The 13,079-nt window shown below is 45.1% G+C and overlaps 1 protein-coding gene across 1 annotated transcript in view; it reads right to left on the minus strand.

Annotated features, from left to right (window-relative positions):
- Sae1 (SUMO1 activating enzyme subunit 1) overlaps positions 1–11,530 on the minus strand; it is a 60,511-nt gene extending 48,981 nt beyond the window's left edge. Inside the window, exons 1-2 of the mRNA XM_029479252.1 lie at positions 11,333–11,530; positions 1,912–2,023 (exon numbers count right to left, since the gene is read on the minus strand). Of these exons, the coding sequence (XP_029335112.1) occupies positions 1,912–2,023; positions 11,333–11,442 (222 nt within the window). The 5' untranslated portion in view covers positions 11,443–11,530. The remainder of the gene's footprint in view (positions 1–1,911; positions 2,024–11,332) is intronic.
- Positions 11,531–13,079: the final 1,549 nt, after the last annotated feature.

The following is a 13,079-nucleotide window of genomic DNA, read 5'->3' on the forward strand; positions in this document are numbered from 1 at the left end:
AAAATGTTTAATGGGGCTGGTGAGATGGCTCAGTAGGTAAGAGCACCCGACTGCTCCTCCAAAGGTCCAGAGTTCAAATCCCAGCAACCACGTGGTGGCTCACAACCATCCGCAACGAGACCTGGCGCCCTCTTCTGGAGTGTCTGAAGACAGCTACAGTGTACTTACATATAATAAATAAATCTTTAAAAAAAAAAAATGTATGAGAGTTTTGCTATATAGCCCAGGATGAATTTAAATTTGCAGCAATCCTCCTCCTACCTCTGCTGAGTGCTGGGATTATAGGTATGTATCACCATACCACTTTCCTCTTAGATTTAACTTAATCAATTTTTAGATGGGGATATGGCCTAGTTGGCAATACTATCTAACAAGCAATGAAGCCGTAGGTTTGACCACCAGTGCTTCAAAAATAGTGTGGTGGCTCATGTCTGTAATAACAGCACTGGGGAAGCAGAGGCAAGATCAGAGTTCAAGGTCACCTTCACCTGTTCAGTTAGCTTGAACAAACTGAAATCCTCCTTCACTAGCAATAAAAATGCCAGAACCAACGGCATGTTCTTTTAATCTCAGCCTGTCCTGGAGGCAGAGGACAGGCTGGTCTCTGAGTTTGAGATCAGCTTGGTCTACACAGAAAGCTCCCAGCCAATCCCTACATAGTCAACAGCCTCATGCCTGGCATGGAGAAGCACAAGCCTGCCTTTAATTCCAGCACTCAGGAGGTGGAGGCAGGTACATCTCTGTGAGTTCAAGACCAGATTGGTGTACATAGCAAGTTCCAGGGCAGTCAGGACCTACAGAGAAACTCTGTCACAAAAGAAACTAACAAACAAAAGTTATGGCACTGAGTAAGTAAAGCTCATAGCTTTCTTCATATTACAGTAGAAAGTTCTAGTTTTTTGAGACAAGGTCTCATAGGGTTTGAGGCTACACTCCAAGTCCCACTGCAGCCTGAACTACACGAGACCCTGCCTCAAGACCAAGCAAGCAAATAAAACAAAAAATTGCTAGAAAATCTACATGTCAGTGAGGCTTGAAAATGTATAAACAAACACTTCCACCCTAAAGGAAAGATAGGCCAGAGAAAGCTGTATGTGAACTGGCACTACTATGGTATCTCTCTATGATGTACAGTTTCATACTGGATGTTCACTGTTCTCTGGATATGCAGTCTATATACCTTCTGTCTGATTCAATGTTTTTCTTTTTTTTTTCTTCTTTTTTCGAGACAGGGTTTCTCTGTATAGCTCTGGCTGTCCTGAAACTCACTTTGTAGACCAGGCTGGCCTTGAACTCAGAAATCCGCCTGCCTCTGCCTCCCGAGTGCTGGGATTAAAGGCGTGCGCCAACACGCCCAGCAATGTTTTTCAAAGTAATGATGGTGAGCCATCTATAAGATTATTTTGACTAGTTTTTAAATTTTTTAAAAAAATGATATACCTTTATTTTGTGTGCACTGGTGTTTTGCCTGCATGTATGTCTATGTGAGAATGTCAGGTCTTAGAGTTATGGACAGTTGTAAGCTGCCATGTGAGTATGTAGAGATGTGAACTCTGGAAGAGCAGTCAGTACACTTAACTGATGAGCCATCTCTCCAGTCTCCCACTGTGACTTTTTTAGGACCTTCATTATATAACAAAAGCTAGTCTTGAATTTATAGTCCTGCCTCAATCTCCTGAGTGTTGGGATTATAGGTATGTGCCATCACACTGAACTGAGCCATGTTCTGTATGTTCCCATTCCTGAATCACTCCAGCCCTGAATCAGCGGCTCGGGGGTTGAAGGCTATGTATTCTCGTAAACCTCCATCCAGGCCTGTTTCCTGCCTACAGTGCCACTGAACCTGGATTTGCCCAGCAGCACTGGCAGCACGGCCTTTTGAGAGAGACAGGGCAATCAGATGGCACATACCTGTTCGTGGTCCAGCATGGTGAGTCCTTTGACTCCTGCCAGGATAAGATTCTTGGCAATTTCAGCTCCAAGTCCTTTCATGCCAACAATCAGCACCCGGGAAGCTCGAAGCCTGTGAAACACATGCTATGTTAATCTGATGACCCCAAGTAGTGGGACTTGTTCAATCACAGGACAGTTTAAAAAAAAAGAAAACTTAATTTTCATTATATGCACCACAGAAACACCACTGAACCTTCAGATCTAGAAAATAGGCCCCAAACAATTCTGCACAGAAAATGACGTCGTCTTTATTGAGCACACACTGCACATCCTCTCCACAATGTGCAGCGCAGTGGAGAAAGCAGCTCTTCAAACATAAGACCAGATGATGGGCCAGGCAGACAGAGCTCCGTCAGTAGAACACTTGCCTTGCAAGGATGAGGTCCTGCATGGATCTCCAGAACCACAAAATAAATGAATAAAAAGAGGACAAAGGAAGATGCAATTTTAAACAACAAGTGTTACATAATGATGAAAACCTTTCTGAAGGAGTATATCTGTAACCTGAATGGCTGGGAAGCTGAGACAAGAGAGATCTCAGGAAGTTCACATCCAGACTGGATTACAAAAACCTTGTCTCAACAACAAAAAGAAACCCAGAGAAGGTGATTTTTCATCAAAATAAAATAAACAACCGATCAACATACAGATAACTGAAAAGAAAGTATTCCAACTATAGAAAACACACAAGCTCAAAAGGGGATACTTGAAGCTAGGTGGGGTGGAACACACCTTTAGTCCCAGCACTTGGGAGGCAGAGGCAGACCGATCTCTGTGAGTTAGAGGACAGCCTGGTCTACAAAGCAAGTTCCAGGATACCCTGGGTTGTTACACAAAAAAACATGTTTCAGAAAAAAGAAAAAGAAAAAAGCCCAGCACTTGGGAGGCAGAGGCGGGCAGATTTCTGAGTTCAAGGCCAGCCTGGTCTACAGAGTGAGTTCCAGGACAGCCAGGGCTACACAGAGAAACCCTGTCTCAAAAAAAAAAAGAAAAAGGTAAGGGGAATGCCTGGCTTGACCGTTTTCAGAGACAGCAAAAACAAAGAGGCCGCAAAGTGGTATAGAAAGAACGAATGTGAAGTATGAAAATGGGGTGGGGGGAGCACAGCATGAGGGCTCTGGGAGGCACCAGAAGCCATGGATGAGAAGATGACGCCACAGGCAACAGAAGACTGGAGTGGTTATATGTGCACATCCACTCAGACTAGTATAATAACCAAAGAGGTGGCAAAAAGGACAGTGTATTTATTATGGTGTTGGGGACTGAACTCAGGGGCTCCAGCCAGAGCAGCAAGTGCTTTACCAATGAAGTAGAACCCCAGCTTGGCAAGAAGAGCATGATTTAATCTGGAGCACGCAAGCAGAACACATGGAAGCATAAGAAGGTGTGTGTGCACACTTGTATCGCAGCACTGGGGAGGTGGGGACAGGATAGAGGGTGGGTTCAGAGTCACGCTCCATGACATAGTAAGCTTGAGACCAACCTGAGCACTACAAAAACAACAGCTAGGGGAATTGTTTTGATCTCTATAAAGAAAAATAAGACAAAAATCAAACAAAGCACCCAGAGAACACCAGGGGCTCTTCTCCAAAATGACTCCAACGATCAGTGAGTGCTTACTTAGAGTCACATTAAGAGTCTGTAGTAAGCCGGGCGTGGTGGTGCACGCCTTTAATCCCAGCACTCGGGAGGCAGAGGCAGGCGGATTTTGAGTTCGAGGCCAGCTTGGTCTACAAAGTGAGCGCCAGGACAGCCAGAGCTATAAAGAGAAACCTTGTCTCGAAAAACCAAAAAAAAAAAAAAAAAAAAAAGAGTCTATAGTAAGCCCAATGGCTGTCAGGGTCTGGGGTGCATATCTAAAATTCTAAGAAGAAGGATGGGAAATTTGAGGCCAGTTATAGTGAATCCAATAATGCCAAGCAATGGATCAGAAGCTCAAGGTCACTCTTTGCTTGAAGTCAGCCTGGGCGATGAGACCCTTTCTAAAAGATGGAGGGAAAAAAAAGAAACCTTGGCAGGGCATGATTATACACACCACACTAGTTCATATGAAAGCCAACTTTATGGCTATGTAGTAGAAATTAATACTCTCAAAAGAAATAATTTAAAAGCTAATATTTAAGCAAAGTGGTAGCAATAGTACACATCTTTAATCCCGCACTAAAGAGGCAGAGGCAGAGGCAGGTGACTGATCTCTGGAGGCCAACCTGAACTACAGAGTAAGTTCCAGGACAGCTAGGACTACTAGAGAAATCCTGTCTTGAACAACCAAAAAACAAACAAAACAAAACAAACAAAACAAAACACCGGGAAGTGGTGGCACAAGTCTTTAGTCCCAGCACTTGGGAGGCAGAGGCAGGCGGATTTCTGAGTTCGAGGCCAGCCTGGTCTACAGAGTGAGTTCCAGGACAGCCAGAGCTATACAGAGAAACCTTGTCTCGAAAAACCAAAAAACAAACAAACAAGGCAGATAAATGCAGGAGGATTACTGCAAAATTGAAGTCACCTTCATCTTTGAACTGAGTTTCAAGCCTGTCAGGACCACAAACAAAAGCATCGTCTAGACTCTGAAGTAATACCTGGCATGTAAGAAACTGGGCATGGGTGTTAAGACAGACTTAGTCAACTTCTCTTAAACCCCACCACCTTCATTATAAAAAGCCTAGCTATTCATACACTTGAATCTGGATTTTTTCAGCACCCACTCCCAAAAAGAATTGTTTGAGACTTGGTCTCGTGCATACTAGGTGGCCCTAAAACTATGTAGCAGAGAATAGCTTTGAACTTTGATCCTCCTGCTTCTATCTCCAGGATGTACCTTCTTGCCTAATGTATTTGATACTAGGATCAAACCCAGGGCTTCATGTATGCAAGAAAGGCAAGCACCTGCGCTACACTCCCAGCTGATAAAGTCTACAGCTCCTACTGAGTTGTCAGGACTTGTCTGTACCACCTTACTAGCTTTAGCACCTAGTGTCAGACTACTACTCACCAAGACTGGACAATCAGAACACTGCACATCCTCTAACACACTTCCTCTCTGGCCCATTCAAAGTCCCCCACCCCAAAGCCACTTCTTCAGAGCCTGAGGAGGTTAAGAGTCACGGTGGACTTTATCAGTACACACAGGACCAGTACACACAGCTCTGGGTATGTTCTATGACAGTGTTTATTATATAAAGGTTCAATGAAAGAGGGCAGACCTACCCTGACAGTGGGCAGCACAATCAATGGAGTGGGCTCACATTCAATGAAAAGGAGAAAAAGACAGCAAGCTGGCTCAGGTTCCACCAGCAGACATGTTTGTTGCCTGAAGACTCAAGCCTGAGAACATGAGCTCCATTCCCAGAAGCTACAGAAAGTTAGTGAGAACCAAGTACACAAAGATGTCCCCTGATCTCCAGACATACCTGCTCAGATATATACCACCTGTCACAGTCAATAATAAATAAAATTCTTAGCAATTAGGAGGCAGCAGGAGCAGGTGGATCTCTGTGAGTCAAGACCAGCCTGGTCTGCATAACTACTTCCTAGACCCTGTCTCAAAACAAACAAAATAATAAAGTTGAAAAAGACAGTGGGGAACAGAGCAGCACTGTTCACCTGTTTGCTGACGAGGTGCAAGCCCACCAGTTTCCTCACGCCCTTGCCACTGGGGCTGTACAGATTGTACACTCAAAATAAAGCACAGCAACGAGAAAATAATGAACACACAGCTTTCCTCTGCGACTTCTTTATGAATGATTTATCTTGTATGGATGCATGCATGTGCATATGAGGAGGTCAGAGGAAACTGGAATCCCTTCTGTTCTTCCACTTTTTAGGTCCCTGAGACTGAAATCATGTTGTCAAGCTTCCTACCATGCACACTCAAGGGAGAATGACCTCTCTACAACTTCCCTTGCAGGAGCAATATTTAAAATCTCTAACCGTCCCAATGCTGCAGGCTTGCCATCCCAGTTGCTCAGGAGGGTGAGACAGGAGAATCAAAAGTACAGAGAGCTAGCTGGGATAGCTGGTTCACACCTATAAATCCAGCAGGCCAAAGAAAATTCTAGACCAGCTGTTACAGAGTGAGGCCCTGTCTCAAAACACACACATAGAGACACCGGCCGTGGTGGCGCACGCCTTTAATCCCATCACTTGGAGGCAGAGGCAGGCGGATTTCTGAGTTTGAGGCCAGCCTGATCTACACAGTGAGTTCCAGGACAGAGAAACTCTGTCTCAAAACACACACACAGAAACTGTCTCAAAACACACACACACACACAACTAGAAACACTAAAAAGAGGGCTACTCTGACCAGTCTCAGGTTATTGCATGGCTTCTCCAGTCCCCCAACTCCCAGCCACTACAACCCAGCTCTTCAGAATGAGGGGTCTGGAACTATTCTCTCTTTATTTAGTCTTTTTTTTTTTTTTTTTAAGATTTATTTATTATATGTTAAGTATACTGCAGGTGTCTTCAGACACTTTTTTTTTCTTCTCGCTCTGGCCCTATTGCCTTGCTGTAGCTGTCTTCAGACGCCCCAGAAGAGGGTATCAGATCTCATTACGAATGGTTGTGAGCCATCAAGTGGTTGCTGGGATTTGAACTCACAACCTTCGGAAGAGCAGTCGGGGCTCTTAACTGCTGAGCCATCTCTCCAGCCCTATTCTGTATTTAGCAGCAATCAAAAATGAGTATCATGTTTTAATCTTAACCACACATGCCAGGGCCCCAGAGACCATAGCTTATTTATGGTTCAATTATATGAAAAAGGCTTAAAACACTACCTGACACACAGTCAGCACTTAATGAATTAGCTATTATTTATATTCTCTGAAGTAGCAATTCCCCTTCTAGGATTCAATCCTATATAAGTACATGATTGCAGTCAGTGAGGTTTGTCTGAGGCACATTATTTGAGTTGAAAAAAGTATGCACACCATACACATCCTTCCACTTACCCAACATATACGTTAGCCATGTGCTCATCATTTCTTACCTATACAACCTAACGGCACCCACGAGCAAGCAAGCACATACAGTTCCAACTATGCTGGAAGCTGAGGCAGAAAGATCATCACTTGAACCCAGGAAGAACAAAGCAAGACCTTGTTTCTTTCTTTAAAAATAAAAGTATTTATTATTTATTTTGTTGTATTTGCTTGCACACAACTCTGTGCACCACATGTGTGCAGGAGCCACAGTGGCTAAATCCCCTGGAAATAGAGTTCCAGGAAGTTGTAAACTGCCATGTGGGTTCCAGAAACTGAACACCGATCTCCTTCCTGAGAGCAGTAAGTGTTCTTTACTGAGTCATCTCAACAGCCCAAGACTCTGTTTCTTTTTTTTTTTTTTTAAAGATTTATTTTTTACATGTAATACACTGTAGCTGTCTTCAGACCCACCAGAAGAGGGCATCAGATCTCATTACGGGTGGTTGTGAACCACCATGTGGTTGCTGGGATTTGAACTTCGGACCTTCAGAAGAGCAGTCGGGTGCTCTTACCCACTGAGCCATCTCACCAGCCCAAGACTCTGTTTCTTAAAAGTATAAAAACAGAGAATCTGTGGTTATAACTCAGTTGATAAAGTACTTGCCTAGCAAGCACAAAATACTGGGCTCCATCCCCAGCACAGCAAAAATGGTGTGTGGCACAGAACTATAATGCAATCACTCCAGAGACAGAGAGAGAGAGAGGCAAGAGACAGGAGGACCAGACGTTCAAGGTCATCAGCATGAGTATAAAGCCAGCCTGAGTATTAGGAGACCTTGCTGAAATGCATTTGGCCCGCATGCTTTCATCTTGTCCCTTATAATCTACTGTCCCCATTTCAAAGACATAATTTGAGACAGGCAATGGTGGCACACACCTTTAGTCCCAGAACTCGGGAAGCAGAGGCAGGAGAATCTCTGAACTCAAGGCCAGCTTGGTCTACAGATCTAGTTCCAAGACAGCCAAGGCTACACAGAGAAACTCTGTCTCAGGAGGTTGGGGAAAGACATGCTTTGCTTAACCTACTGGGTACAATTCAGGACTTCATATGCTAGGCCCTTGCTCTAGCCACTGACCAGCCCAGACAAACCTTTGACATGTAAGCTAGATTTTATCAAGTGTTCAAATCTTTGAATGGTCTCTCTGCAACCTTAGTGGAATATCAGTCCTGTGGACCCTCTTTTATTTTTCATTCTATATTCTTTCACCTGCTCACCTGCTAAAGACAAACCAGCTTCTCTTCCCAGGACGTAAGGCTGCTCCCAACAAAGGACCTGGGTATTAAAGGATCCTACGTGACCTCTCAAGTTTAAACAACTCACTCATTCATTAGTTATCAGACTTTCTCTAGGAAAGTAGCATTTTCCTAGAGAAGCCCAGAGTGACCTAAACTTTGTGGAGTTTTGTTTTGGCTTTAAGGAGGGGGAGATAGGGTAAAGATTATGGACATCAGCTACTGAGCCCTTTCTTATATAGTGCAAGAAACAGAACCTAAGACTCTGTATAAGCTAAGCAAGCACTTTACCAACTGAACTATACACCAATGAGCAGAACACCATGCTTGCCGGGAGACAAGGCACAGGTCAAATTCCAGCCAACAAAACATACACCTCTATGTTAACTGTGCTACATTATTAAAATACTCAGAGAAAAGGCTTGAAACAGAAATTTCTTAGTTTGTTTTTGATAGTCTCATGTAGCCCTCCTGAAGTCACCTTGGAAGCACTGGGATTATGTCTCTCTGCACCTGTGATGCCAGCTCTCCTAGCACTGGGCAGGAGGACTCCTCCATGTCTGATGGCAGCTCAGGTTAGAGTGAAACCCTGTCTCACAGGAAAAATCAACCACCTGCTGGGATAGGTTGGGAAGAAGCTGGAGTATCTCCAACCCAAGTAAAACACACACCCAGCACGGGACTCCACCTCTGGCCCTGACACTAACTGCTCATAAACCCTCTTAGGCATGTCAGTGGTTCAATACTCTTAATATTTTTCCTTCTTTTGTTGCTTAATATTCAGACTTGTCTCATCACAGAGAATTTACTGAAGTCTGCTGGGCATAGGAGTTGTACATGTGCTATCTCATTTACGTCACAGAATAATAAAGTATATTCATTCCCTTTTCTCTTCAGAGACTATATGTGTGCACATCTAAGTGTATGTATGTGCAACACATTCACACATATGTATGTGCAGTGCCCACAGAGGCCAGATGTCAGATTCCCTGCAACCAGAGTTACAGGTGGTTGTGAGTCATCATGTGGAAGAGGGGTGTACTGGCTATTTTTGTGTCAACTTGACACAGCTGGAGTTATCACAGAGAAAGGAGCTTCAGTTGAGGAAATGCCTCCATGAGATCCAACTGTAAGGCATTTTCTCAATTAGTGATCAAGGGGGAAAGGCCCCTTGTGGGTGGGACCATCCCTGGGCTGGTAGTCGGGTTCTATAAGAGAGTAGGCTGAGCAAGCCAGAGGAGGCAAGCCAGAAAAGAACATCCCTCCATGGCCTCTGCATCAGCTTCTGCTTTCTGACCTGCTTGAGTTCCAGTCCTGACTTCCTTTGGTGATGAACAGCAGTATGGAAGTGTAAGCCGAATAAACCCTTTCCTCCCCAACTTGCTTCTTGGTCATGATGTTTGTGCAGGAATAGAAACCCTGACTAAAACAAGGGGGAATGAAATCTAACCCTCCTTCCAAGAGCTGCTCTCTAGGTTCTACCCTCCCCACTTTAAAAGTAAGGGTCTCATTATGTAGATCATGTGGCCTCAAGCTCACTGGGAATAAAGGTGTATGCCACCATGCCAAGGCCTTGAACTTCTGATCTTCCTGCACTTACCTTTCAAGGGCTAAGATTACAGACATGCACTAACACATCTTGCTTATATGATGTCTCCCTCCCTCCTCAGCCTCCTGAATACTGGGATTACAATGTACAGCTTTCTGGTTTGATTGAGGTATTTATGTAGACCTAACCTGCCTCTGATAGGATCAAAGCTTGTATCACCATGCCTGGCAGTGTTTTGGTTTTTGAGGTTAGGTGTCCCTGTACAACTTACAATGGCATTAAACTCACTCTGTACTGAAGATTAACTTTGAGCCCACCCCTCCCTCCTTAGCCTCGTAAGTGCTGCAATGTCAGGTGTATGCCACTACCCTAGAGCCTTATTACTATGGAACTTTACTATTTATGAATATTGCTCTTAGCCCCCATCAAAACATAAGCTTCAAGTTGGGAAGGAGCCTACTTAGTTCAATAAAAAATGCTCAAGGAGCCCAAGCAAGATGCCTCACCAAGTAAAGGGCTTGTCTCAAATGCCTGGGGGACACCTGGCAACCTGAGTTTAGACCTCAAAAATCTACATAAAGGTAAAGAAGAGAACTGACTTCACAAAGTTGCCTTTGCGTCCACAACACCATGGAAAACATACAGAGAAGTCAAAACATAAAATTCTAAAACCTCTCCCCCAAAAAATGCTTAGGGAGCCAATGTGTGATGATGCATGTATTTATCCCAGCACTTAAGACAAGTAAGATCTCTGCAAGTTCAAAGCCAACCTAAGCTATAAAAACAATTACCTTTGGAGTTTGATTTGAGTCAGGGTCTCACTGTGGTAGCCCTGGCTGTATTGGAACTACATAGATCAGACTAACCTCGAACTCACAGAGATACTTCTGCCTCTGCCTCCAGAGTACCAGAATTAAAAATATGTACAACCATACCCCCACAAAATATAACTTATAACTTGAAAATGTTAAGGAAGCCAGGCGTGATGGCACGTGCCTTTTTAATCCCTGTACTCATTCGGGATGCAGAAGCAGGCAGATCTCTGAGTTTGAGATCGTCTACAGAGCCAGGCCCCAGGACAGCCAGGGCTACAGAGAGAAACCTGGTCTGGGAGAAGGGGAAAGAAAAAAAAAAAAAACCCAACATCTGTAGCTGTGTGCAGAATAAATTCGGCCACTCTGCGCCTCTCCAGGGATCCCTTTGTCAGGACTTGCCCTCAAGCACTCCTCAAGGGTTTGTCAAGTCCCCAGAGCGTCCAACACAGGTTCCCATGCATAGAAATTAATGAGCTCAGCCCGCCCCCCCCATTTTGCACTAATGCCCACCCCACTGACACCCTAAAAGCTTCACCTAAATCCCACCATCACCAGGTACTGACACCACGGGAGCCTCAAGTTCGAATCTTCCCTCTCCCCCGCCTCCTCCGAGGACACTCTCACTACTACACAGGGGACATCTCCACCTCCGGTACTTTGCAGAAACACCGTCCATTCGTCAGTTCTGAGGCACTAGGAAACCCAAGAGCATCAATCCCGCCTCCGCTCTACAACAGGGCCGCACCCACTCCCTCAGGGCCCACACGCCGGCCCGCAGGATGCCCGCCGCGCCCCTCACCGCTTCTGGGCCTCCAATCCCCACAGGCGGATCTGTCGGTCATACTGCGCTGCCTCCTCCTCGCTAATGCCGCCGCCGCCGCCGCCGCCAGCCTCCTCCTTCTCTACCATGGCGCCGGCTTTCTGGTCACCCGCTCCCGCTCTCGCTAACCGCCAGCAGCGAGTCCGTGCACCGGGGACGCGCTTGCGCCTGCGCAGAGAGCCGCGCCTGCGCAGTGCCACCTCCGTGCTTTGCGGGAGACCACGTGATGCCCAAGACTCCAAGGACCGCGCGCTGCCCCGATCACGTGACGGAGACGCCACTCAATCCCGGAGAGGAAAAAGAAAAAAAAATAAAAGTGGCGGGTGTTTTGATTCCTCGAGGATGTCCACGCGGTCATTTATGAAGCGGATCTGGTGTTTATCGAGTTGTCACGGGGATTCCAGCATCGATGGTGTGGTGAAATAAAGATACTACTTTAAAATAACGACACATGGAGCTCACTACCTATTGAGGGGGGAAAAAATAAAACTAAAGAAAACTAGACTTTGGGCTGGTGAGATGGCTCAGCGGGTAAGAGCACTGACTGCTCTTCCAGAGATCCTGAGTTCAAATCCCAGCAACCACATGGTGGCTCACAACCACCCATAATGAGATCAGAAGACAGCTACAGTGTACTTACATACAATAAATAAATAAAATCTAAAAACAAAAAAAAAAAACTAGACTTTCCTCCTGGACAGAAAAAGAGGAAGGACTCCTCTCCCCCTTCTCTCCTGACACATTCTCAAATCCTTACGTAAGATGCAGGACTCAAATTGGTCATGGTGAGCTATGCCTGTGATCACAGATTTTGGACAAAAATAAGTGAAAGGAATCAAAAGTTCAATGCCAGCCTGGGTTACATGAGATCCTGTTAACAGAAGCCAACCTAAATTTATGAGCTCATGCCTGTAATCCCAGCATTCATGCCTTCACAAGGCTGAAGTAGGAAAATTACTATGAATGAGATCCTGTCTCAAAACCATCAAGGACTGAAGAGATGGCTCAGTAAAGCGTTTGCCTGAGTTTAATATCTATATTCCTATTTAAAACAAAAACAAAACAAACAAACAAAAAAACCAACCAACCAACTTTGTAGTGCAGATTTGTAATCCCAGCACTTGGGAGAAGGGTTTCTGGGCCTTGCTCAGACCCAGACTTATCTAACCAACAAGCCCACATCCCAATAAAGATATCCTGCATCAAAAACCAAGGCTGATGCTGGGTGGTGATGGCTGCCCAGAGCTTTAATCCCAGCACTCTGGAGGCAGAGGCAGGCAGATCTCTGAGTTGGAGGCCAGCCTGGTCTACAGAGTGAATTCCAGGACAGCCAGGGCTATACAGAGAAACCCTGTCTCGAAAAACAAAAACAAATAAAAAACAAACAAGAGTTCAAAGCTGGGGCTGGAGAGATGGCTCAGTGGTTAAGAGCACTGGCTGCTCTTCCAGAGGTCCTGAGTTCAATTCTCAGCAACCACCTGGTGGCTCACAACCATCTCTAATTGGATCTGATGCCCTCTTCTGGTGTATATCTGAAGACAGCTACAGTGTACTCACATAAATAAAATAAATAAATAAATCTTTAAAAAAAAAAGAGAGAGAGTTCAACGCTAGGGCTGGCGAGATGGCTCAGCAGTTAAGAGCACCAATTTCTCTTCCAAAGGTTCTGAGTTCAAATCCCAGCAACCACATGGTGGCTCACAACCATCTGTAATGAAATCTGATG

The sequence above is a fragment of the Mus caroli genome, chromosome 7, assembly GCF_900094665.2.
Source record: "Mus caroli chromosome 7, CAROLI_EIJ_v1.1, whole genome shotgun sequence".
Taxonomy (NCBI): domain Eukaryota; kingdom Metazoa; phylum Chordata; class Mammalia; order Rodentia; family Muridae; genus Mus; species Mus caroli.